Genomic DNA, 23,527 nt, shown 5'->3' on the forward strand with positions numbered 1-23,527 from the left:
CAATATATAAAGACTTTGGGTTAAAATATATTTATTTAGAAGCAACATGTCCAGGGTGGCGAGAGGAACCAAGGAACTAGTTTCTATTTTGCTGCCATTGTAGCCCTGCGCAGATAAGGTTTATTTGGAAAAAAACCAATTAACAAATTTTTTTAATACATAATAAGCGGCAATAGGCTATAATATATTTATTTACGGCAAACTCCTTGGAATTCGAGTTGTAGAACGTCTTTATATTAATTTGCTGTTGCGGCTGGAGGTCAAGGCAAGAGACACTGAGATTTGTTCAATCGTTCTAGTGGCCATGACAATTTCCAAATCCATGCTAATTTCAGATGGCCGAGTTGGTGAGAGATTGGCTGGCGGACTATCAGCGAACTCGTCGACAGCCGACTTCTTCAGAGACGGAGGCGTTCGTGGTAGAGCACGAAACGGATCCGGAAATTGCCGAGGCAATTTTCACAATACTCAATGACCGCCAACGCAACGTAGGTTTGGTTCATGATATTTGCCAGCAACTGCTATCCTTCTATCGATCGCCAGAGCAGACACTTCATAAATTTCCACTACAATTCATTCCTGTTCTGATCTACACGTACCTGCATTCAGTTGCTGCCGGTGACAAGAAATCTGCTCGCGGCATGGAGACGCTGCTAATATGCATTTACAATGGCGAGGTGTCCACCGACGATGGCGGCCAAAGGGTGGTGGCATTCCGTATGCCCATTCTGGCACAGTGCTCGGTCTACCACGAGCTTAAAAATCTACCGATGACGGATCTACGACGATGGGAGGAGAACTGCAATCGTGAAGTTAAATGGGGACCCCATATGCGGATTGAGAATATATCCGCCCAGAACAGAATGCGAGTACTGACGGCACTGCTCTTTTGCTACAACCAGCAGGTGAGCCAGACTCAGAAAACATCTCTACTCCATTTGTGCCGTGTTGCTTCGCAATTGGTCAGTCAGGGATTTACCACCAAATCAGGTCATGGGCATCGCATGAGCTATGGGTAACATAAAACTTTTCGAACTTTAACTTTGTTACATTTTTAATATATTGCGTTTATTTTTCCGTTAAGCACTGATCCGGCTACGGGAGTGACGTTTCCGAAGCCTTCCTCGCCCCGCATTCCATTATCCAGTGGCTTTTTAACCGAACTTGTTCATGCTATTTATTTTGCAATGTTCAATGGCTATGGAACTATTGCTATTCAAACTATGGAGGATATACATCAACGTGCCACTTACGAGTTGTATACGGAACTCATTTTGGTCACCAGCGCAGTGCGCAATTCTCTGCAAGCCAATCCTTCAGGACAGCCCCATGACGGACCCATGGGGCTAAGTGTCGCTCTGACTCCAGCAACCACAACAGTTACCACTTCTGTCTCGAAATCCATGATCACCAATGCATCATTTCGTACGAAAAAGCTTCCCGATGACATACCAATCCAAGTGCAGGACTTAACAATGCCCCAGGCTCCACAGCAGCAGCAGCTTGCTAGTGTATCGGAGGAAACAGAGCCCACAGGGGGAACTAAAGAGTCACCATCGACTAAGGAAAGTTCGGGAACGCGCACTTCCATTATGCGGCCCAGTATGGAGGGCATTAAGGCACAGGCACATAAGGCCCTGATAGCAGGCTTCAAGAAATCGAAGGATAAAGAAAAAGAAAAGGACAAGGAGCCTCCAAAGCCACCACAGCGAAAATTCGATAAACATACTCAGCGAAACTCTATGCTCCAACTGCAATCGGAGCAATTGAATTCGAGCGCTGAGCAACAACAACCCACCTCTAATTCTGCCTCGGATATACTGCCTATGCAAGCGCTGTCGTTGATCAATGAAAATGGTGGCGGAAGCAACAGCTTTAGCATTGACAGCGATTTAAATGACGGTGTTGGAGGAGGGGGAATGGGTGTCGGAGGCGGTGGAGTCTCTGCTCTGCCCACAATGAGCAGCAATACAAATTCCCTGACCAGTAGCGATATGCTGACGAAGAGCTTCGACTCCAGCATTGAGCTGGCACCCATTGGCCACAGCTCCAGCAATGGCAACAAGCTCAATGAACATGGGCACGGAATTGAGTAGATATACATATACAGGTAAACGCAGGAGATCAGATCAGATCACTAACGGGCAGGTGCAACCAAATTAGCCAAATTCAAGTATATAATCATTATCACGTATTAACTAAACAAGTTGAATATTAATTCGTTAAATTACTCCTTCTATATATTAGTTAGTTTGGTATTTTCCAATTGTTGGAATTAAGCATACATACATATGTATACTTGTGTGTATCGTTTAGATTCAGGGTATTATAGTCCTATCCTTTTCCCAGCTCACAAACCAAAACTTAAAACGGAAAACTCTTGTTTTGTGTCCATTTATTTGAACTAATCCACAAATATACAGAAAATATTTATTGAATGTTGACTTAAAGCTAAACCATGTTAATGATTTCAAATAAAACATATACTATACATATATAATATGTTTTTGATTCTCAATCTAACGTCTCCTAAACTTACCCTGCAAAAATATGCGAGGCACATCTATTCCCTCTTTAACATTAAGCGTGCGTCTATGGACATAGTGATTGCTGATGACATCAAAGCCACAATCCACAAAAAGCTGGGAGACTTCATCCTGGGCAAAATAGTAACTCCGTGTGCCATCCTGGCGCATGTATAGATTATTGGAGATCTTATTGCCGGGCTTAAAACGAAGTTGGGCCATGTCGTATAGGCCGTAATCTCGAAATAGAACTAACCCGCCTGGCTTTAACATTTTAGCTAAATTTTGAATAACTTTTTTAAACTTATTCGGATGAATTGCAGACAGCACAAAAATCATGGTGCAAATATCCAAACTTTTCAGGGATATATGTTGATGCACTTGCTCCGTGGTAATGTCGCACTGAAAGGCTGTAATATGCTTGACATCATACAATGCGTGATTTTTTACAAATTCAACTGCTCGAGGCGAAAAATCACAAGCATAGAAGTAGAAACCATTACTATCCTCTGCTGTATGCTGGTCATTTATCCTGCTGAGTTGGTCCTCGAGGAGGGGAAATACCAAATTGCCTACACCGCAGCCCACTTCCAGAAGAACGCGCCTTCGTCCAGCTCTATCATTGTCTGTCTCACCGTTGTCAGCTAACAGCTCTTCGAACTCACGCGTCGTCCAATGTCTATCTTTGAAGAACCTCGTCTCATTGCGTTTGTAGAAAATGTCCCAATGACGCTGTGCATCTATCTCCAGTTTATTGGCCTTGAATTCGGGGACCAGTCGCTTATCTTGTTCCGCCAGCAATTGAGCTTCTGCGTCGCTTAGCACTTTAGACTTTTCAGTGAACTCTTCATTTATTCTTAAATTTGAAAATTTATCCATGGTCACTTGTCTCGCGAAATTGCAAAATCAGCTGCAACTGTTGTCCATCAACATGTGTTTAAATAATTTACCTCCTGGTGTTAAAAAAAAGTGTTGTGTAATTTAAAATTAGTGGTAAAAAAAAAAGAGGAAATCGTGGCGGTTTTTTTCGAAATTCATTTGTTTTATAAATCAGCGTTTTTTGTGACTTTGAAACCTTGTCTTGCTTTTGCTGCACATTTATTCCTACCCCAGCGATTACTTAAGACCTATAGTGATAAATTAAAGCTAATGGTAATTATTAAAATAACCTTAAAATTGTGTTCTCCTTAAACTGAGAAGAATTTACTTTAATTTACTTTACTTTCTTTGTCTTAGTCCTCTTTAGACAATCATATTGATCCAATAGGGCACCGCAAAGCATTGTCAATGTTGTGTGTAGAAATACATATATTTGCTGTCCTACTATTAAATATAGTTTTTAAATGAGAAACAAGACAGCCGATTTTCATTGAATTCATCACAGTCATACAATCGTAGTCCTTATGGCAGCTAGAATATATACCATTGGACCAATGGCTGAATCCGAGTTGTCAGTACTATAGCTTTAACTGAAAGTCATAATGAACAATATTGCATCCTTTTTTTTTTTTTTTTAATGATTAATGCTGTGTTGAAAATCAAATCCCTTTCTAGGATGAGGTGGTCCGCTTCATTACGAATTTCGTATTTCCCTTTAGTTCGAGTCTGAATATGATTGTGAATATAAGTTTTTTTTTTTTTTTTTTGAATGTAATTTATTTTAAATTATTCAAATTTAATCCTGGACCTCTAGGATTTCTGTCCTTGCTTGATGAAAAGTATTCAAATTTCAGCGACGAAACTGCCGTTTTATTTAAATTTCAACCTCGCGGTATCACACAAGGCTGCTTAGAGATATTAAATATTTAATAAAATATGTAACAAATAACAAAGTTTTGAAGTGAAAGTATCAAGCCAAATAGGATCGGCTCATTGCTTTGGTCTTTTCGAATCATCTGCCCATAATAGTGGGCTCATCGGCCATGGCGATTTCGTCAGTGGGCGCTTTGGCACCCTTCTTCTTTCCAGAATACCAGAGGAACATTACTCCGCACAAAATATTAACTGCAAATGTGAACCAGGCCAAGTAAACACCATATCCATAACTAAAAAAACAGGGAATGAGTGAAGAAAATGGAGACCAGGAGAATAAATTCTCACGTCAATTGTGCTCCATCCGGATAGGCGTAGAATAAGTTATCTTTAGTGTAGTCAATAGATGAAAATAACACCTGAAGGACCACTAATGCCGTGGATGCAGCCACCAGGTGAATCCCACCAGCTAATCGCTTGAACATGTACCGCGGATTAAAAAACGTATAGAAGGAGAAAACGGCTCCCAGACTCATAACAAAAAGCGTGATGCAGGCAAAGGATGCCTGCGTGCGGATGTAATCTGAAAGGGTATACCAAGTCACTGCCAATTACAAGCTGTCTACCACGGATATGTTTAAACTGAAATACCTACCCATTAGCTCATCGTCGAAGCCGGGTTCATTGCGTAGCGTGTTGGAGTTGGGAAACATGTCAATATATTTGCATCGCTCTGGGAAGGAGATACGAAAAAATGCCATTTGTGTGGAAAGTTCTTCTGGACATACTCACGATTGGGAATATAACTGTAAAAGGCTGTCTGGCCGCCCCTGCTTGGTGGTAACGGTGGCGTTAAAATCAAGATTACTCGCTCGTCGTTAAGCACGAATGCGGGAATGCCAATATCCCGTATATATGTACCCAGAAGGCGGACGACTAAAGGATAATCTGTCCAATTGGAAAAAATGGCCTGTTGCGCTATCTCTGGGATGACATAATATGACCAGGTGTTGTTGTATTTCACCCTTTGCAGCGCTGCACCGAAGGTCTTTCTCTTGATGATACCACTTACATCCAGCGGATCGATTGGAATTGGCTTATTCGCTGTGGCATTGTAATCCCTTTGACCGGCTTCCGTGGACATTATGAGCTTATGAAAAGCACTCCGAAACATCTGAAAGTCGTCTTCTTCCCCGCGGGCCCAGTGTGCAAACATTCGACGACGCGCGGATTCGGTGAACTCATTAGACTCATCCAGGCTCTCCAAAGCAAATTGTCGTATAAATTCCATATGTGAGAGATTGCGTCTGGCATCGTTGATATTGGTCTGTGAGGTGTACGACATTGAGCTAAAATTCCGTACAACCTGAGCATTACTCAATGCATTGGGAACAATGGTATTCCGACAATGCCGCCAAAGACCCGAATGGGAGGACATGAAAAAGCGTCGCGATTCGGGTATAAAGATGCCTGCCAAAATGCCAAGAATAAAAAGCTTGACTCATATACATAGTTGGGTCGACAAGTGGAATGATTGAACTCACCTGATCCACCCGATATGATGATCCAATGATCAGTTGCTATCGCAGTTATCCAGATGATTAAAGAGACAACCATAAGCAGACTACAACCCAGGAGGACGCGTCGCTGAAACATATATGCCTCCATAAGTGGCCGCCGAGCCTCATCCCGGCCAATTGTTGAGGTGGACACTTCGCGTTTCATTTTGCCACCTTAAGATACCGAAGTGGAAGCAAGCAACTTTATTAGGGTCCACAAGTATGTTATTCTGTTGTTAAATTTGATCCTCTAGTTATTAAACTACTTAATATATTTTTAGATTGGAACCCCCAGAACGTTAAAGGAACCTTTTTTGCTGTTACCAATGTAAATATGCTTTGTTACATCTTGGTCACTTTATAAATAGAACTAAGCTGTTAAATCTCTTGTGTTTAAGTGAAATATATAAATGAATATCATTGTCAATTTTCTTTCAAGTTTTGAGATTGCCGCTTGATTTGCTATCGGGAAAAGTATCGATACTTACTCAGTAGCAGGTGAATCGATAGTTACTTTATTCCATGCGGCTGGGCGAATTCGCAAGTGTTGTGAAAGGCCGAAATTATTAGTGGCAAAAAGCAGGAAAGAAGCCGAAATAATAATAAATAATAAAATAATATTAAACAAAATGAGTAGGAATTATAAAGAGGACCAAACCAATGAGATAGAAGCTCTGGATTCCATTTACTGGACTGGCCTGCAAATTAGTTTTTACCTATACAGCAACCTATCCCGATGGAGCACCTAGACTTCGAGGACTCGGTTTCTTTTATTAAAGCACATTTGTCGGCTGCTAAGCCAGAGCTTAAAAATAAATCAAATAAAAATGATAAGTTGCACCCAAAAAGGTCCAAAAAATCGTTTGTTCTTTTGTTATTTCTTTTTGCCTGTTATTTGCTGCTACTGCCTGTTAATTGCAAAATTTTGCATTAAATTTCATAAATTTTTAATGTATTTATATTTACAAACAACTTATTTTTTTTTTTTTTTTTTAAATTCAAATTCAAAATTGAAATTCTATTCATGCGGTCGCCTCGTTTGTTTTGATTCCTATTTGACGCGGACGTCGATTCTTCTTTGTTCTCTTTCATATTTTGATTGGAGGGGAAATAATAGGGATGGGGGAAAATGTAAAATGGAATGGGAAATTAATCCCAATTGAGATGGGAGTAAAATCGAAATTCAAATAAAACGGAGATAAAAGTCGGGCTTTTTGAAATTGATAAAAATTAATATAAAGTAAAAGAAAATTAAAGTACAAACACAAACAAAAAAAGGAAAGAGAAAACCATAAGTGAAAAATGTCGAATTTAAAATTTGGAGTAAATGCACATGAAATTTCACATTTGGAAAGGATTCCGCTCCAAAAAATTGTACAAGGAATTAAGGAATTTGAAGATTACTGTGGAAAATGTCCGGGAAACTCCAAACAGAGAATTATTGAAAACTTTAATTCGATGGAGGTTTTCTTAAAGGAAGCCTTCTTCATCAGCATCGACGAGCTGTTTTTGCCCCCCCTGGTAGGTAAAAAAAAATTCCCTAACATTATAAATATTTAATTAATTATATTCTAAATATTTCAGACACGTATTAATCCCGGAAAGGGTAACGAGGAAGCCGGAACCTCTTTAAAAAAAAGCAGGGGCGGGGACATTCTGAAAATGTTAACAATGATGGCCGTCTCCCTGTATGGCTCCAAACGGAGCATCATTTATATGAATTTAATGACAACCAGGGAGGAGTACATGGCGGCGGAAACAATTATACAATTGGTTAATTCTGTTATAAAATTTGTAACTAAAGCACATATATCGACTAATTTGGTTTGCTTTGTTGTTGATGGCAATCCGATTAATGGTAGAGTGCGAAAGCATTTCCTGGATAGTAAAGGAAAAGTCCCCTTTGTTTGGGATTACATTCATTTTCAGAATGTAATGCTCAACCATAAAGGGCACATTGATGACACATTGTGTCATATTTACTCAAGGCCGCTGGACATCGAAAACCTTGCAGTCATAGAAGTTTGCGATTTCGGTGTTCCAGCGGACTTGAAGGACTTTTACAAAAAGGAGAAGGAGTCATTGTCAACTGTTGTCCAGAGGATCCATTCCTCTAATAGGAAGTTTGGATCCTTGGACAACAGTAGGAAAATGAACGTTGGAAATATTTCTAACAATAAAATAGAAGTGTTCGGGAAATTAATTTTAAATGCCACTAGAGAATATTTTAGTTTAAGTAAAATAATTAATATTAGTCAATATGAATTAGTATTAGAGGGGGTTTTGCAATTAGTATTTATTTTAGCTTTTAAGAGTAATTGGTCCTGTGGGAAAAAAAAAAAAAAAAAAAAAAAAAAAAAAAAATGCATTTTCAAATTTTTGAAATGTTGGGAATGGGAAAAAAAAGGGTAATTTGTAAATTGCGGCGTATTCTTGACTCCGCCATATTTCCGTAACCGCCAAACGTTGTAAGTATGGAAGGAAAACTTTATAATTTTACAAATTTTTTTAATTCCATTGAATTATACTTTCTTTACAGACAAACATGAGCAACTTCGAGAAGGCAAATGAATTATTTATAAAGGCGAAGGAAAGTGTAAGTATATTTATGAAAAGTTTCTAGAAATTTCCGAATAGCTTTGTTTTTTTACATTTCAGGCGGACCGGGCTGTTGATCAGGTGGACCGGGTTATTACTCTGGCGGAGGATGCCATGAGGATGCTTAAGCAGGTATGTAATTATATTACATTTGGATATGTAATAATATTAGATATGAAACCCCAAATCCCAAAATTTGAATTGAATCGGATAAATATAACACAAGTTACAGTCAATATGATAAGCTCTGCTCTGCTCCCAGCTCTGCGGGCAAATGCATACACACGCAGACGCAACAGTACATAAAGTTTATGTACATGCGTGCGTTGTTTTGCTTTGGGACTGAGGGAAGAAGAAGAACAAATTGTAGTATATACATAAATGTATGTATATATTTTATATAAATAATTTAAAAATAATTATTAATTATTTATATAATAAATTAATGCAATTCTTATATTTTTCTTTATCCCACAGGAGATCACAAGCAAAGAGTTGCAAGGTGATGTACTTCCCTTGGCACCACCACCACTGATTGTGGCTGATCAGGCACTGCCTGTTCAAGCAAAACCAGAAGAAGAGCCAGTGGTTCATGTTGAACCAGCGCCGGTAGAGGAAGTTGCTCCTACGGCGGAAATGCAGCAGTGCTCCTCAGCGGTGCAGGTGGAAACCATAGACTTGCGTATATGGTTTCCCTTCGGTAAAAATCGCGTCTGTGTGCTGTGCGCCAATCGATTTATGTCCATTGCAAAAATGGAGGCCCATCGCACAGACTGCGCTAATTCAAGCACAAAATATTGCAATAAGTGCAATATTTACCGTGCTTGTAATTACCGAAGCGTGTCGAACCACAAACGATTTTGTGGGAGAGACAGGGTCCTGCACTCGCTTATACAGCAGAAGCGGGTGGAGTTGGCAGGATCACAAGAGGTGGCCAATACAATGGATTGGCCAGCGTATGCCGCAAGGTACTACGCGACTCAGGAGATCCCGCCAACTCCACCTGTGAGGCAGCAGGCAGCAGCTGTTGTTAGTACGCCGGATCAGCTCTTTGAGGACTTGCTCTTCCATACGGAGGTGAATATTAAGATAACTAAAGTTTTTTATTGTATTATTTAAAATTTCTAATGAAATATTTTTCCTACTCCATTGCAATTGCAGGCAGAATCCCAAACCCAGAGGAGACCCGCTACGCCAACGACACTTTGAGGGAATAAATAAAGGTGAGTTTCATTATTTTCATTTTGAATAAATACTAAAATGTTGCCCACTTTCAGATCCCATCAAAACGCCACCACTCACTGTCTTCAGTTCCCAATTCCCGTTGGGTTTTGTGACCCGTGTTTTTAATTTGCTTGTCCTCGAGTCTTCCGATGTGATCGTAATAATTTATAATTTATACACTGATCGAATATATATGTATCACGCATGCCGCATTAAGCTATTACCTTCTTTATTTTGCATTATTTTTCCACACTTTAGATAGAACCTTCACGTAACTGTGTAAATTTTTAATGCCATTTGAAAAAATCATTTAATCTCTTTACATGCCATCCTCTTCCCATAAACGTCGACCTCATCACCTCATCATAAACTAACTGTCTAACTATGTTTCTTTCTCTCTCTGTCTCTCTCTCACACTCTCTCATACACACACACACACCGACTAACTAACTAAACACCAACTATATAAAACGAGTAGTTACAAAATTAATGATAGATTAAATTAAAATTATATGTTTACACTTAGGTAATACACCAATTTTTGTTTTTGTTTTTGAACTAATTTCATGTTTTTCCCTTTACAAATTGTTTAAATTTTGTCTCATCTTGCAGGATTACAAGAAACCCCTGGAGGAGTGCTGTCCACCTGTATTGAATCCTGTGAAAATCGCCACTTTATTCCATTGCCTGCCGGATATATTACACTCACATAAACTGTTTCGCATTTCGCTGGCGGAATGCGTACGCAATTGGGATCGTGATGAGAAGATTGGTGATTGTTTTGTCAATGCGTTTGGAAAGCCACAATTGCTTGAGATCTATTCGGGATTCATAAATAACTTCTCAGTGGCCATGGAATTGGCCAAAATGGAGGAGAAGCGCAAATCGGCATTGGCTGATTTTTTTAAAGTTAAACAGATCAGTGCCCATGATCGATTGTCGTTTTTTGGATTGATGGTGAAGCCAGTTCAGCGATTTCCCCAGTTTATATTGTTTCTGCAGGATCTGTTGAAATATACACCGCAAGGACATCATGATCGGATGTCATTACAGTTGGCTCTGTCGCAGCTGGAGCTGCTGGCCGAGATGTTGAACGAGAGCAAACGCGAAGCGGAACAATATCAGGCATTCAAGGAGATGCTTGGCCACATTAGTGGCACCTTCAATACCCGATCCCTGAGCAGTGTCAGCATTAGCGATAATGGATCGAATCGTCCGCGCTATTTACTGCGTGAGGATAATGTCACCCATATGGATGACAATCAGGCGGGCCTAATAGTCAAATGGAAACAGAGGGTGGATTCGTGTTTCCTGCAACTGATTGGACGCCATAAGTCTGGCAAAGAGGAGACATTCACATTTCAGACCCTGACGCCCAATGTCAAAAAGGAATGGATAACCGAGCTGCGTTTGGCCCAACTAGCCTTGGATCCAAATAATTCACCGACATGGGAGCGCGGCGGCTCACAAGCTGAAACATCCGGCGTGGGCAGTGGAAGTGGTGGAGCAACATCGGGTGGCGCTGGCGCAGGAGGTTCGACTGGCTCTGGAGGATCCAAATCGATGCCAGGTGCATTGGGAATGACAGCAATTGGTGGACTTAGTCACGATGAGGCCGTCCAGCAGAGGCAATCACGCAAAATGCCGCTATTTGTCAAGGCAATGCCCGTCTATAGGTCACAGCATCAAACGGAGGTAAGCAAATACTCCAAAAGAACTCTAGAAAACGAGTTCCTAATCCAATTTTCTCTCTATCTTTGTTAGGTGCGCTGTGGTTGTTATTATAGCATTGCCAATGACACCAAACAGAGCGGAAATGCACGACGTCGCCACAAGCAGTTGAACTACTTGTGGATGTGCAGCAGTGATGGCACCTCATCCCACATAACTGTCCTTGCCCAGCATCCGCAACAGGCTGGCAATTTACGTGAAGCGGGTGCCTTTGATTTGTTCGAAACGGAAGTCTCTGCCTTGGAATTTGTCAAGGGACTGGACCAATGCCGCACACGGGAGGAGCATGGCAGTCTTCTCGGTGATCTAGTGTGGCTTGGCACGGATAGTCGCAAGCTTTTTTACGCATCATGCGCCAATCGGGTCTATGTGATGAATGCCCTCAATGGCGAAATTCAGCGCAGCTTTGAGGTCCAGCACGGTGCCAGTCAACAGGTCAATCTTATGGCTCACTCTGGCATTGGGCTCTGGATTTCGTTGAAGAAGTCGACCATGTTATGCCTGTATCATACGGAGACCTTTAAGCATCTACAGGACATTAATATTGCGTCGAGTGTCCTTCGGCACGATGGCAAGAAGGAGCAGCCGCTAAATAATAGTTCCATCTATGTTACCGCTTTAATGGCCTGCAAGGGACTGCTCTGGGTGGGCACCAATGTCGGCATTGCGGTGACCATACCACTGCCCCGACTCGAGGGTGTTCCCATGCACAAGATACGAGCGTCTCGCATCCTTTATGCAAAATATTTCAAAAACGAACTCATAACCGAATATACTTTAAGTACTGTCTACCCAATTTGTCGGATCATATTTGGAGAATCGAGAATTCTTTTACAAACCACGGACGCAAGTCAAAAGTGGTTTTTCCTTGCTCAAAAGTGTTTGTTTTTCTTTCATTTTTTTTTTTTTTTTTTTTTTTTTTGACAGAAATTAAGCAAATTAGTGAATGCTAACGGGAAAAATAAAAGGAATGACAAAATACGTGAAAATTGCAAAAAATATTCAAAGAGAATTAGGTGTGCCTCTGGCCGTGTGGGTGGACGGAATGGCGGTACGACTGAACGGCTGAACGGGAACGGGGAGCGAGGGGATCGGTGCGTGCAAAAGTGCCATATAATTTGTGGCATGTGCTTATTTTATTTTTACATTCTTTGTTGCTGTGCTTTTGTTCAAAAAAACAAAATAACAATGATAATAATTTTCAAGTTGAAAAACCCAAGACCTAATAGACCATTTTGTCATATGAATTTTTGTTTCTTGGTTTTTCCTTTTTTTTTTTTTTAAATCTCTTTCGTTACGAAAAATGTTCGTTTTGAACTTCTTTTTTGTTGAGTTTCTTCTTCTTTTTTTTTTGGATGTGCGACTTCCGTGAGTTATTTTTAAATTGCAACAACTGCAGTTGCAGTTTCAGGGGGAGTGGGGGAGCCTGTGGAGGAGTTGCATTTGCGTCATTAAATACGTCATTTGGTTAAGTTAAGTTGAAGGAGCCGAAAGTTCTATCATCGACCAGCAATCTTGTGCCAGTTTTCATTCGAATTTCTTTTGAAATGGTAGTTTTTTATTTTGCGTGCCTTCACGTTTCTTGCCTGGCCATGCATGTGCTTTACTCGCCTTTTGTTTTAAACAAAATTTATCTTATTTTTAGATAAAATATACAGAGTGATCAAGCTGTGCCCCGCCAGTGTGGTCTACTGATGTGGGTCTGGGATAGGGACAGGGACAGGGACAGAGAGCTAACAGCCACATCGCCCCATCAATTTTTCATATCCACATCACATCTCATTGTCTTTTTCGTCTATCATATTGACAATTTTGACATGAGAAATTTTCATTTCATGGTAAAAAGTCACACAAACACACACACTGAAATAAAAGATTTTCCTTCTGTTTATTTGTTGTTTTTAATTTTTTTTTTTTTTTTTTTTTTTTTTTTTTAAAGGGGCATTGTATTTTCTATTTCTATTTATTTGTGTATTTTTTTTTTTTAAATTCTTTTCTCTTGCCGATTTATTTTAATTTAATTCCTTAAGCATAAATTATGCCAAATCCCAATGAACCGCCAGTTAAATAATCTGTCACTAGATTTGATTTATAATTATATAAGTGCACAATCAACAAATAAAATTAGGATGCTCAGATTGATATACCATTAAAACTGCAACCTGGTCGAATGCGACTGCCGATGCGGATTCGGATGAGTTATTGTACAGATAGATAGACAGATATGTTTGTAGGATGTATTATAGGTAATGGCAATTTATAGAAGAATTTCGAATTTATTATTTATTTAGCTATCGCGTACACGCCGTAAAAACTATTTCGAAATATTTCTTATTCGAGCGATAACAAAATTGAATACGAATATATTATTTGTTTTTCGTATCGCTAAACAAAATATCCGACAGACAGTTGGACAGATCGCGCCAGTCCGTTGTCCGTTGACTTCTGCTGGCTATTGCAGACTGACTACATACTGCCCCACTGGCGGCCGCCCAGAGAAGGGAGCTAAAACAAAGCAACATAAACATAATTGTGGCGTTGGCGGCGCGCGTTCTACATATAAAGATATTTCATTATACTCATGCTCACTACTACATACATATAAGTATGTATTTATAAATGTTCATACATATATTCTCAGCGAGTCAGATTAAGAATGGTGGGTATTCGCATACGACAGCCAGCTAGGCTGACTGCCACCTGCAGCATCTCCCAGCAGACGTCATTGTTTTTTAATTGCCTGAAATCAAACTAAAAGAAAAAATACCAGAGAATCCGACAAACAACTGACTGGGCAACACTTCTTATACACTTGGAAGAATTTTCCTGCCAAAGGGATTAGTTTTGTTGGAGAATAAAATATCAGTCGTTTTGTTTTTCATTATCATCATAACATTAACGTTTCACTAGTTTCTAATTGATAGTAGTAGCATGACTCGTCCTTTTTTTTTCAAATCAGTCTCAGCTGCATTTGAGGAAAATTTAACTTGCTGGAGATTGAGCCCTCATAAATATATTTTGAAATTCAATTTTTCAGGAGAGTAGGAGAAACTTGAACTTGAAGAAAATTCCTCGCCGTTTTCACTAAACGAGTTTTCAGATTAATAGTTAGGCTAGGACGACCAGACAAACGGATAGATAAATGTACTTTATACTATAAAGTTGATAGAGCGAAAGAGCTTCAAACAGCGGTATTACACATAGGTGCAATTAAAAAGTTAAATAAATTATTAAATTAATATTTTGTAATCATAAAACTTTGAGGTGTGTGTTAAAGCTTAAAAAATTTTACTTATTGTAAAATGAATGTACCGAAAAGAAGTGTATTTCGAAGACAAATCAAAACAACTCTCTTCAGTAGCGCCAGAACATGCATAAATTTAGAAGTTGATGTATTTAGGCATCTCTTTTTGTTTTTCTCAACTTTTCTGTATGTTTATTTTTGTTGTTTCTTGCCGCTTTTAACAGTACGTGGGTAGCTATTTTTATAACGCTCCGCCATTAAATGTTGACAACGCGCGCTTATGAATGCTGGCTAAACTTTTGGCATGCCCATTAGCGCATTATTTGGGGCCAAATGTTTGGGAATTGGTTGCGTGTACGTGTCTGTGTGTGCGAATGACGTTGTGTGAAAAACGGCTAACCACTTGTTGGACGGTCAGTGGTTGTTCGTTGTCTATCCGAAATGCGCAGGGCTCCCATATCTAGATTTAGTTCACTTAATATATCATTTGGGGCATTTCCCTGCTGCGTTAGACCAGCGATAACCGATTGAGCCTCTGGGCAATTGATGCAAGCGTTGCGTATGGCCAAAATGCTCCACTCCCGCATCACTGAAAATCAAAAAAACATACTGGATTGATTAAGGCTTTCTATTCGCTTAAACAAATTTTACTCACAGGGATTGCGGGCATCCATGGTTGTACATTCGAGCAGAGTGGGCATCAGTTGTGTGTCCAGAGCGTAGCCCTTGTTTGCCTGATTTTCGTATAGTAAATTGGCCGTGCAACGTACAAGCAGAGTTTTTAGTTCATAGGAAGCCCTGAGCTCGTAATCGGTATCCATGGCGTTGGAGGATGGTGCAACTTCCTCGAGCTTTGTCATTGGTTTATCTAGGCCCCCGCCATCCGGCTGTTTTCCTGCAGCAACAAGACAGCGTAGTAAACTGCTTACATTTATAAATAGCGATTGATCCTTCTCATAGATTTGAGCATATTTATCCGAACCAGTTGCACTTGCAAGAATTTCCAGCAAACTATGAACCTCATGAGGATGAAGTTCATTGCTGAGTTTCAATGTTTCCCTTAGCAGACAATCCGATTTTAAGCGAAACTCCTTGGCAAAATGCTGCATCAAAAATGTGGTCAGCTCGCCATTGGGACTGTTTTCTCTTAGATAATGAACCACATAGTCTAGAAAAACTATTCTTTCTTCCGTGTTAAGTCGCTGATAGCAGGTAACACAAGCACGTCCGTTCTGCACTAGGAAATGCTCCAGAATGAAATGTAAGTACTCAAAATTTTCCTTAGATTGGGTTTTCTTAATGGCCTCCCAAAGGCGCACCGACGTTTGAAGTGCCCCATGTTCATTAATCAATTGCGAGTCCCTTAAAAATATGTTGTACATAATCATCAGCAAAACATTAGTACATTTGTCCAAAGGCGGAGTATATGCCTGCTGTGATATTTGGTGGCCATGTCTATTCCAAATAATTGCCTGACATGTCTCATTGTTTACCACGCTATTAGCAAGAACTTGTAGAGTCAAATATTGCAGAGACGAGTGCTCTATTCGCAGTTCCGGATTAAAAGCCACATTTTCCAAAAAACTTGTTGCAACAACAAAATTTGCGAAGATTTCCTGGTTGCTCCGGCTTTTGGTCACCTCCAAGCGAAGTTTCCTTAACAGCACTGTGATTTTCTCTACATTTTCTGGAACACTTAAACCAGTTAACTCTTCAAGCAGAACCTGCGTGTTGCTATCCTTTAATTAAAAGGATATAATTTAAATGTTCATTGTTTTCATGCATTTTTCGAATATTTACCAATTCGCCAGCGCCCACGTGATCCATTTTGACAGCCGCCTATTTCAAGAAAGTAATTTTCGTTTTTTTACAAGAGACTTCAACTTGTTTTAATTTTTACTTACTTCTTCACTTACTTTTAAAATAAGGGCGAGAGAGTCTGTTAAAAAAGGGGAAAATAAATAAAATAAAAAAAATAAATAAATACTCGCGACTTCGAACGTAAACACAACATTTACTATCGAACTCGAACATGTTCGCGCTTTTACTCACGAACTCGAACATGTTCGCGCGTTTACTCAAATATTGGACTCAAATGTTGCCGGACTGTTTTACATTGACTATCGATATTTTTGCGCAAAATTGGCATATTGCATTTTTTATAATAGGGGGATTTTTACCTATTATGTCGTCAAGTGTGGCCAGGCGCAGATTTTTTTCGTTTCGCCTTTATTGTTTTTGTTTAATTTTCAATAAACAACTGAAATAGATTTGTAATGCCTGAGAGGCTGATTTACAAGTAAAGCAATGTCACTGCGAGCTTTAAAAAAGCGAGAATTGGGTCCTGGCTGTCAAAGTAATAGTGCAACAACAAACGCAACTTCAACTCTCTTTAAGAAAGCCAGCTCGACAACAACAACTACTACGTCATCCAAGCGCTCATTACCTAGATCATTAACTAGAACGAAAGCGACGAACTTGGCCATCCACAGAGAAACTATCATTGTGGGAAGACGAACACATTCCTGCCCTGACCTGAGACAGCGTCATAGCATAAGAGTAAACAACAAGAACCTGTTGCGCAGCAAGTCGGAGGGGGATGTTGGTAACTTTATTCATTACAATTCTGGAAATTTGTTAACAGCAGCCAACGCGAAATCTGAAGTGTGCCTGCAGAGAATTAGTTCGCATACCTACGAGTCCTCGGCTAATCCCAATCCACCAGTCATAACTATGCTTGGTGCGCGCTCACATCGCGATCTAACGCAATCGTCATATGGAGCTGATGCTACTGCTGGTTCCCGTCAGGAGCGACGAATGAGCGAATGTAGTAGTCTCGCTTATAGCCAGGCAACAAGTGGCGGTGGACGCACTAGCTCCATATTTGCCAGCCAAATGACGCTATCATCGGGCATCACGGCGGCATCTCCGATTAATCCAAATGCCCCTCTACGGGTGCCAATCATAGGCTACGAAGTAATGGAGGAGCGTGCCCGCTTCACCGTTTACAAGTTGCGCGTGGAAAATCCAGAAACAAATGACTGTTGGCTGGTAATGCGTCGCTACACGGACTTCGTGCGCCTCAATGGCAAGCTAAAGCAGGCTTTTCCACTCATATCGTTATCGCTGCCGCGCAAGAAACTTTTTGGCGACAATTTCAATTCAGTCTTTCTTGATAATCGAGTTCAAGGACTACAAATATTTGTCAATTCGGTGATGGCCAAGGAAGAGCTTCGCAAATGCAAATTAGTGCGCGAATTCTTTTGCCTGGATGAGCCCCCTTCGTACTCTGAGTCCATGGAGGAGTGTAGGGTAAGAAGACTGTCGAATCTGCAATAAATTTTATTCATAAATTGAAAATCTACATTGCAGGCCATTTTTGAAGCTCAAGAAGAAACCATTGCACACTTAAAGTTGCAGATACAGAATAAAAACGATCTCATACTCAGTCTGCAGCAAAAGCTACGTGAGGAAATAAATGAAAAGGATCAATTGCGACAAGTCGTAAACGATCTCAACAGCTCCAAGTAGCCGAGTGTTGAGATCAGCTGCAACCTATGCTTGTGTACGATATTATGCTGAGCATAACTCTACACAGTCATATCAAAATTTTTCACAACCAAGTGCATATCCCGCTCACTTTATCAGTGGTTTAGTATTCGTATATCTGTATAGCTTAAATATCGAACTGCCCATAGGTACTGCTGAATATATATAATTTTTTCGATATGTATTGAAAAGTGGGGCAATTTACAATTACTTGTAAATGAAAATTTATTTTAAAATAAGAGCAATATATTATATATACTCCTTTACACTAAAATTGCTATTAGTTTTAATTATCTACGAAGATGGCTTAAAATCGGCAGCAAGTTTTTTTACAAAGATAATAATAATACGAAATATGGTGGAAATATTGCAACTGAAGCAATCGTCTTAGATCGAAGCGTTAATTTTAAAGACTTGTCATGGCCGGTGGTCGCGCATAAGCTTTTGGAATGAATCCATATTTGCGAGTCTTCGGAGCGTAAGCCCAAAGCCAGCCATCGACAGTTTGATTATTAAGATCCGCATATATCCAGTCACCTCGACGTACAGACAGGTCATCTGGTGCTTGTGCCTTGTAATCGTAAAGCATTACAAGCTCAGTTCCGAGGCCTAATTGTTGGCGCTGCTGTGACGCCTGATGCTGGCTGGGCACTATGTTCTCTAGACCATTTAGATTAGCCTGATGTTGTTGCACTTGGCTCTCATTCAGAGGCGTCTTTTGCTGATGCTGCTGCTGTTGTTGTTGTTGCTGCTGAAGGACCCTAACACTGTCTGCTGGATAAATGAAATTGGCTGGCACAAAGCCTTCTTGGCCATCGCTACGCATTATCCAGAACCAATCGGCATCATCACGATTTAGAACTGTGACAAATTCGCCTCGCTCCACAGACAAATCATTTTCATCGCGGGCTATAAAGGTGTACAGGACAATGCAACGGCCCGAGGGCTCCTTAATGAAGGGAGTACACTCTGGTTCCACTAGATGCAGGTTTATTTCATTGGACGAGCCATTAGCATTCGCATTGCTGTTGGTATTGCAAGATTCATCGTCCGGTTTATTATCTGTTATTCCGAGGAGCGGTAATTTTTCCTCTTGGAGCTGCTCTGTAGTTTGTTCACGTGGTAATTTCTTCTTAACAGCTAATTCAGCCATTTGTGTAGAATATGGAGCACAATAGGAGAATGGGATAAATCCTTCCTGCCTCGAGTCCTGGCCAATTACATAGACCCAATCGTTTTCGCGATACAGCACATTAACCAACTGACCACGTTTCACCTCCAGTTCGTCATCCACGCAGGGAGTAAAGTCATGAAGTACCACCATTTTTGAGTCAGGACTGCTGATCGATCTTTTCTTTATTATTGTGTAAAAAAGTAACAAATTTAAATTTACATCACCTCAATCCATGTTCCTTTTCTATTCCTACACGCACCAAAGTTTCGATGCTTGAAGATCCAGTAATTCGCCCCATGCCTAAGGCCACAGGAAGGTCGCGATCCCTTTCAATTTCGATGTTGGCACTTGTTGCTAAGGGCGGGGAGAGAAGTTTGTGGCTTAAGTCTTTCTATTTCACAATTTACAACTACCTTTTTTCTTGTCGCGCCGCATGCGCACAGGACAAAGAAAAGCCATGCCAGTTTCTGTTGCTTATCGCTGAAATAATATTATATTAATGAAGGACTATTGTATTTAAATAGTTGCCTTTGCTTATTCTTATTTACACTGATCGAAGAAAACAAATTTATACATACATATGTACATACATGCATACATACATAGATGTGTACATGGTATTTTCGATTGCATTTGCCTATCGATATCGGACACAAATTCATACATAGGAATAGGAGACAAATCCGGACATATTTTTAAAAATTAATAATAATAATTAATAATAATAAAATTAATAATTAATTACAATATATACTTATAAATAAATAAAGATTGTTTTAATTTATTTTGAATTTTTTTGGTTGTTGATATGGTGTTTTAAAATAAAAGGTGGGTGGAAAACAAATTTTAAGTGATAAATAAGTCAAACAAAACTATATTTTTTACAATTTACTACTAATTATTTTTTATATCTTGAGATACCCAAAAATACAAAATGGCAGTCATATATTTTTAAACTTTTTTTTAATTCCCCTGGGTGACCATTTGTAGTCATTACTTACTAATACTTAAGCTAAAAATACAATCCAAAATAATAAAGATATATGTAAGTACAAATACAATACAAAAATCAAAAAAAAATATCAAAGAAGCTAATTTCGGCTGTGCCGAAATTTTTATACCCTTGCAGTCCTTGGCCATAATATTTTTACTTGTTTCAAATTCTTTTGTATCAATGCACAGACAAACCCTTCCAAATATTATTTCCCCTTGGCACGCATACACATACAGTTTATGTAGCGTTGCGTCTGTGTGTATGCGTGTGCTCAGCTGCTCTGTGGATTTCAAGCAATGACGTAGGCTGGCACCAGCACTGTCGATTTATATTGACTGTAACTTGTGTTTTATTTATCCAATCTAATTGAAATTTCGGGATCTGATGTTTTATATACAAAACTATCATATAAGTAAATTTCGTAGAGATACTCCAATTTTTTCATTTACGTTTCTTTTAGAACTATATGATATAGTGGGCCGAACCTGACGTTGATGTTGAAGTTGATTTGCACAGACGGACGGACGGACATTGCTATATCGACTCAGCTGCTGGGGTAAAAACATGATACTTAAACTCTTCTGGGATACCGTGCTTCACCCTTTCGTAGAAGTGCCCATATGTAAGTTTTAAAAAATATTTTGCCACAAAATTATTAGATCAAGACTTATTTTTTATAAGGAACCCCTATATATGTAAGTATGTACATATGTATATGTATGGGCGTTGAAATTAAAGTGCCAGTAATTGACGGTATTACAAATTAACATCTGGAAGAGGGAAACAATATGATAATAAAATAATGGCACCAATTATTCTTTTCGTTTTCGAATTACCATTAACTCTTTGAAATATTGTCTATCCATAAATTTTTCTTACGTTTATTGTTCGCTGAGAGTATTCCGTATATCAGGATCACGTCTTAATAGAAGGTCGTAATTTTGGTAGATTGTGGGTTGTTGTAGTGACGCACATCACGCCTAGAGAACTTAATCGATTACTTAAAAAAGTCGAACAGGAAAATGATGAAATCACCCAAAGTGAAGATCGTTTTAACCAGACTGGCTTGATCGTCTCTTAGAAAAAAACACAAATGCAGATTCCTTACCAATCGGTTAAGTTTCCATGACCCTTCTTTATACAGCATGGCGCCGTATACTTAAATTAATTGAAATTTTTACAACTATTTTTGCACTGTGACAAATTTTAGTTCGGGCTATTTAATATAGCTCCCATTTAAACAGTAGACCTGCAAAATAAATCAAATACACTCTATACTCTAGGTTTTATCTAGCTCGATATTTGACTGATACCCAAACTTTCTATAATTCTACCAAATTCGATTAAAATCGAATCACTATCTTAAATAAGAGTTATATAAACATATTGAGCTTTATCCGCTTTCTTTAGTTGGAAGGTTTTTTGTGGGAATTCGAATTTTTACTTGAAAAGTTTTCGTTTTACTTTGACATCTAGAGGAAAAAAAAATTATATTATCTAAGGTAATTCATATACAAGTTTAAATTTTCTTTTCAAATGTAAATTAAAAAATGTAATTATTTTTTTATCTGGAAAAAATTAAATCATTAATGTACAGAAGTTGTTTTTGTGATCAAGAATTGTCTACAAAAGTAACAAGACAATAATGACAATATACGATTTAAGTTGACGAACGAGTTAAGATTACACGATTCATCCTTTGTCCTCGAGAAGCAGCAGGTGCCACACCCCCAAAACAACATCTCCTCCTTCTTGTTGACTTTTGCTTACTACGCAGTTGATTTCACATCCCGCCGCCTGTCCATCTCACTAGCCATGCCACCCCATGCCCTATCCCAATGAGATTCGTATGAGAGCCCTTCATAAACGATAGATAATCAATAAACCGGAGTCTGCGCACTGGACATCTCTCAGTGTCATTCACCAAAACACAACCTCGGCTGAAGAGGTGCTTATAAAAAGAGTGGGGAATGGGACAAGATGATTCTCCAATGAGACGCTCGGTTCCATGTTGTGTCTAGTCGCCGCGAAATTGTTGCTCAACATAATTTGTTCCTTTTAGCTGATGAACCTAGACAAATCGTGCGAGGGAGCTTCTGCCAAAGTGGGTCATCTATTTTTGGGGATAAGCCTCTCACCATTGCATACATTAACCAATACATGCTACATTCCAAACATGTTTTAAACAAGTGTCTTTCGTGTAATTGTGAAATCCTTACGCCCTGACTCATCCCAATCTCAGCATGCAACACTCCACTTACAAGTAGGTAATTCGATATCGGAAGGAGAAGGGGCAACTTTGAGAACAAAACTCTTAAATCAAGCTAAAATCCCAAAGCGTCCTTATGATATTAACTTATGATCATTAAGACGTTAGTTGACTGCCAAAAGTCCCGAATTTTCTTTTTATGTACATTCGACTTTTTGTCTGCACTATATCTATGACGAACGATTTCACTGTAGAAAAGAAACAGGGTTTCCATACCTCATGGCTGATTCATTGATAGATCAGAATTTGTAAAGTAAAAGATATGCTGCCGAATTCTAATCGTTATAAGATTTAACTAGTGAACTAATTCGAAGAGGAAAATTCGGAGTTGGCCTTGACAATTGGAAATTCTGGATCTGCAATCAATATGGCCAATGCGAAGTCAGTAGCCCCTCGAATCAAGCTGAAATGCACAATTTTATTCGTAATTGAATACGCTTTTTGATTTGGAGAGACTTCCATTGCGATTGCAGCAAAATATCTTGATTTGCGTAATGGAAATTTTTAACTGAAAAATGCACACACAAGCCAACAAGAATAACATGTCACAAATAAACAAAAAAAAAAAGAAAACGAAAACAAAAATCAAAATAAACAGAAGGAAAAGAGAAATAGTCTGAAAAAGCATGCATATGAATGAATAATGGAAAATACAAAAATGTTTCTTTTCTGATTGAAGGAATTGGCAAATAGCCAAGGATGAAATTTATGTATATAGATATGGAGAATGTGGATTATCATATAATATGGGTGTAGCAGTTCGGGGATTATCTTAAGTGGCACGTACATCGTCACCCACGTATCCTGCCGTCCAATAGCGAAAAGCGCAGCAAATGGCAAGAGCAAGCCATAGGATGAGAGGGTAGATATTCAAGGACATTCCTTGCCTAGGCATTAAGGCACATAAT

At 39.2% G+C, this 23,527-nt stretch overlaps 6 protein-coding genes and 1 long non-coding RNA gene across 11 annotated transcripts; 3 read left to right on the forward strand and 4 right to left on the reverse strand.

Moving 5' to 3' along the window:
* Window positions 1-93: 93 nt before the first annotated feature.
* Window positions 94-2,500, forward strand: Hyccin (PI4KA lipid kinase complex subunit hyccin). The gene is made up of 3 exons (XM_068288036.1): window positions 94-265; window positions 336-1,015; window positions 1,085-2,500. Exons 2-3 carry the CDS (start codon window positions 336-338, stop codon window positions 2,094-2,096), a joined length of 1,692 nt encoding a protein of 563 aa, XP_068144137.1. The 5' UTR covers window positions 94-265; the 3' UTR covers window positions 2,097-2,500.
* LOC137575456 (tRNA N(3)-methylcytidine methyltransferase METTL6) lies at window positions 2,379-3,461 on the reverse strand. The gene has a single exon (XM_068288037.1). The coding sequence runs from the start codon at window positions 3,402-3,404 to the stop codon at window positions 2,520-2,522; it is 885 nt and encodes a 294-aa protein (XP_068144138.1). The 5' UTR covers window positions 3,405-3,461; the 3' UTR covers window positions 2,379-2,519.
* Window positions 3,462-4,313: 852 nt separating this feature from the next.
* LOC137575386 (uncharacterized) lies at window positions 4,314-14,266 on the reverse strand. 4 transcript variants are annotated; one of them, XM_068287946.1, is made up of 8 exons: window positions 13,537-14,266; window positions 6,553-6,641; window positions 6,325-6,364; window positions 5,822-6,010; window positions 5,070-5,747; window positions 4,933-5,010; window positions 4,626-4,881; window positions 4,314-4,570 (listed from the first exon to the last, which is right to left on the reverse strand). In XM_068287946.1, exons 4-8 carry the CDS (start codon window positions 6,000-6,002, stop codon window positions 4,417-4,419), a joined length of 1,347 nt encoding a protein of 448 aa, XP_068144047.1. In that variant the 5' UTR covers window positions 6,003-6,010; window positions 6,325-6,364; window positions 6,553-6,641; window positions 13,537-14,266; the 3' UTR covers window positions 4,314-4,416. The 4 variants fall into 4 exon arrangements, with proteins under 4 accessions (XP_068144047.1, XP_068144048.1, XP_068144046.1 ...); XM_068287947.1 differs by lacking the exon at window positions 6,553-6,641; XM_068287945.1 differs by lacking the exons at window positions 6,325-6,364; window positions 6,553-6,641 and having other exon boundaries at window positions 13,537-14,262.
* Window positions 5,959-6,274, forward strand: LOC137575390 (uncharacterized). The gene is made up of 2 exons (XR_011032157.1): window positions 5,959-6,056; window positions 6,118-6,274. It is a non-coding gene; the product is annotated as an uncharacterized lncRNA (long non-coding RNA).
* Snx16 (sorting nexin 16) lies at window positions 8,382-18,456 on the forward strand. Its single transcript, XM_068288059.1, has 7 exons — window positions 8,382-8,432; window positions 8,495-8,566; window positions 8,912-9,511; window positions 10,271-11,353; window positions 11,423-12,111; window positions 16,934-17,945; window positions 18,006-18,456. Exons 1-7 carry the CDS (start codon window positions 8,382-8,384, stop codon window positions 18,162-18,164), a joined length of 3,666 nt encoding a protein of 1,221 aa, XP_068144160.1. The 3' UTR covers window positions 18,165-18,456.
* LOC137575387 (ataxin-10) lies at window positions 14,797-16,686 on the reverse strand. 2 transcript variants are annotated; one of them, XM_068287950.1, is made up of 4 exons: window positions 16,550-16,686; window positions 16,434-16,472; window positions 15,289-16,372; window positions 14,797-15,222 (listed from the first exon to the last, which is right to left on the reverse strand). In XM_068287950.1, the coding sequence occupies exons 2-4, from the start codon at window positions 16,458-16,460 to the stop codon at window positions 15,029-15,031; spliced, it is 1,305 nt and encodes a 434-aa protein (XP_068144051.1). In that variant the 5' UTR covers window positions 16,461-16,472; window positions 16,550-16,686; the 3' UTR covers window positions 14,797-15,028. The 2 variants fall into 2 exon arrangements, with proteins under 2 accessions (XP_068144051.1, XP_068144050.1); XM_068287949.1 differs by having other exon boundaries at window positions 16,538-16,686.
* Dlish (Dachs ligand with SH3s) lies at window positions 18,297-19,949 on the reverse strand. The gene is made up of 4 exons (XM_068287951.1): window positions 19,935-19,949; window positions 19,770-19,836; window positions 19,581-19,710; window positions 18,297-19,519 (listed from the first exon to the last, which is right to left on the reverse strand). The coding sequence occupies exons 2-4, from the start codon at window positions 19,813-19,815 to the stop codon at window positions 18,589-18,591; spliced, it is 1,107 nt and encodes a 368-aa protein (XP_068144052.1). The 5' UTR covers window positions 19,816-19,836; window positions 19,935-19,949; the 3' UTR covers window positions 18,297-18,588.
* Window positions 19,950-23,527: the final 3,578 nt, after the last annotated feature.

The sequence above is a fragment of the Drosophila tropicalis genome, unplaced genomic scaffold, assembly GCF_018151085.1.
Source record: "Drosophila tropicalis isolate 14030-0801.00 unplaced genomic scaffold, ASM1815108v1 contig_573, whole genome shotgun sequence".
NCBI classification, from domain to species: domain Eukaryota; kingdom Metazoa; phylum Arthropoda; class Insecta; order Diptera; family Drosophilidae; genus Drosophila; species Drosophila tropicalis.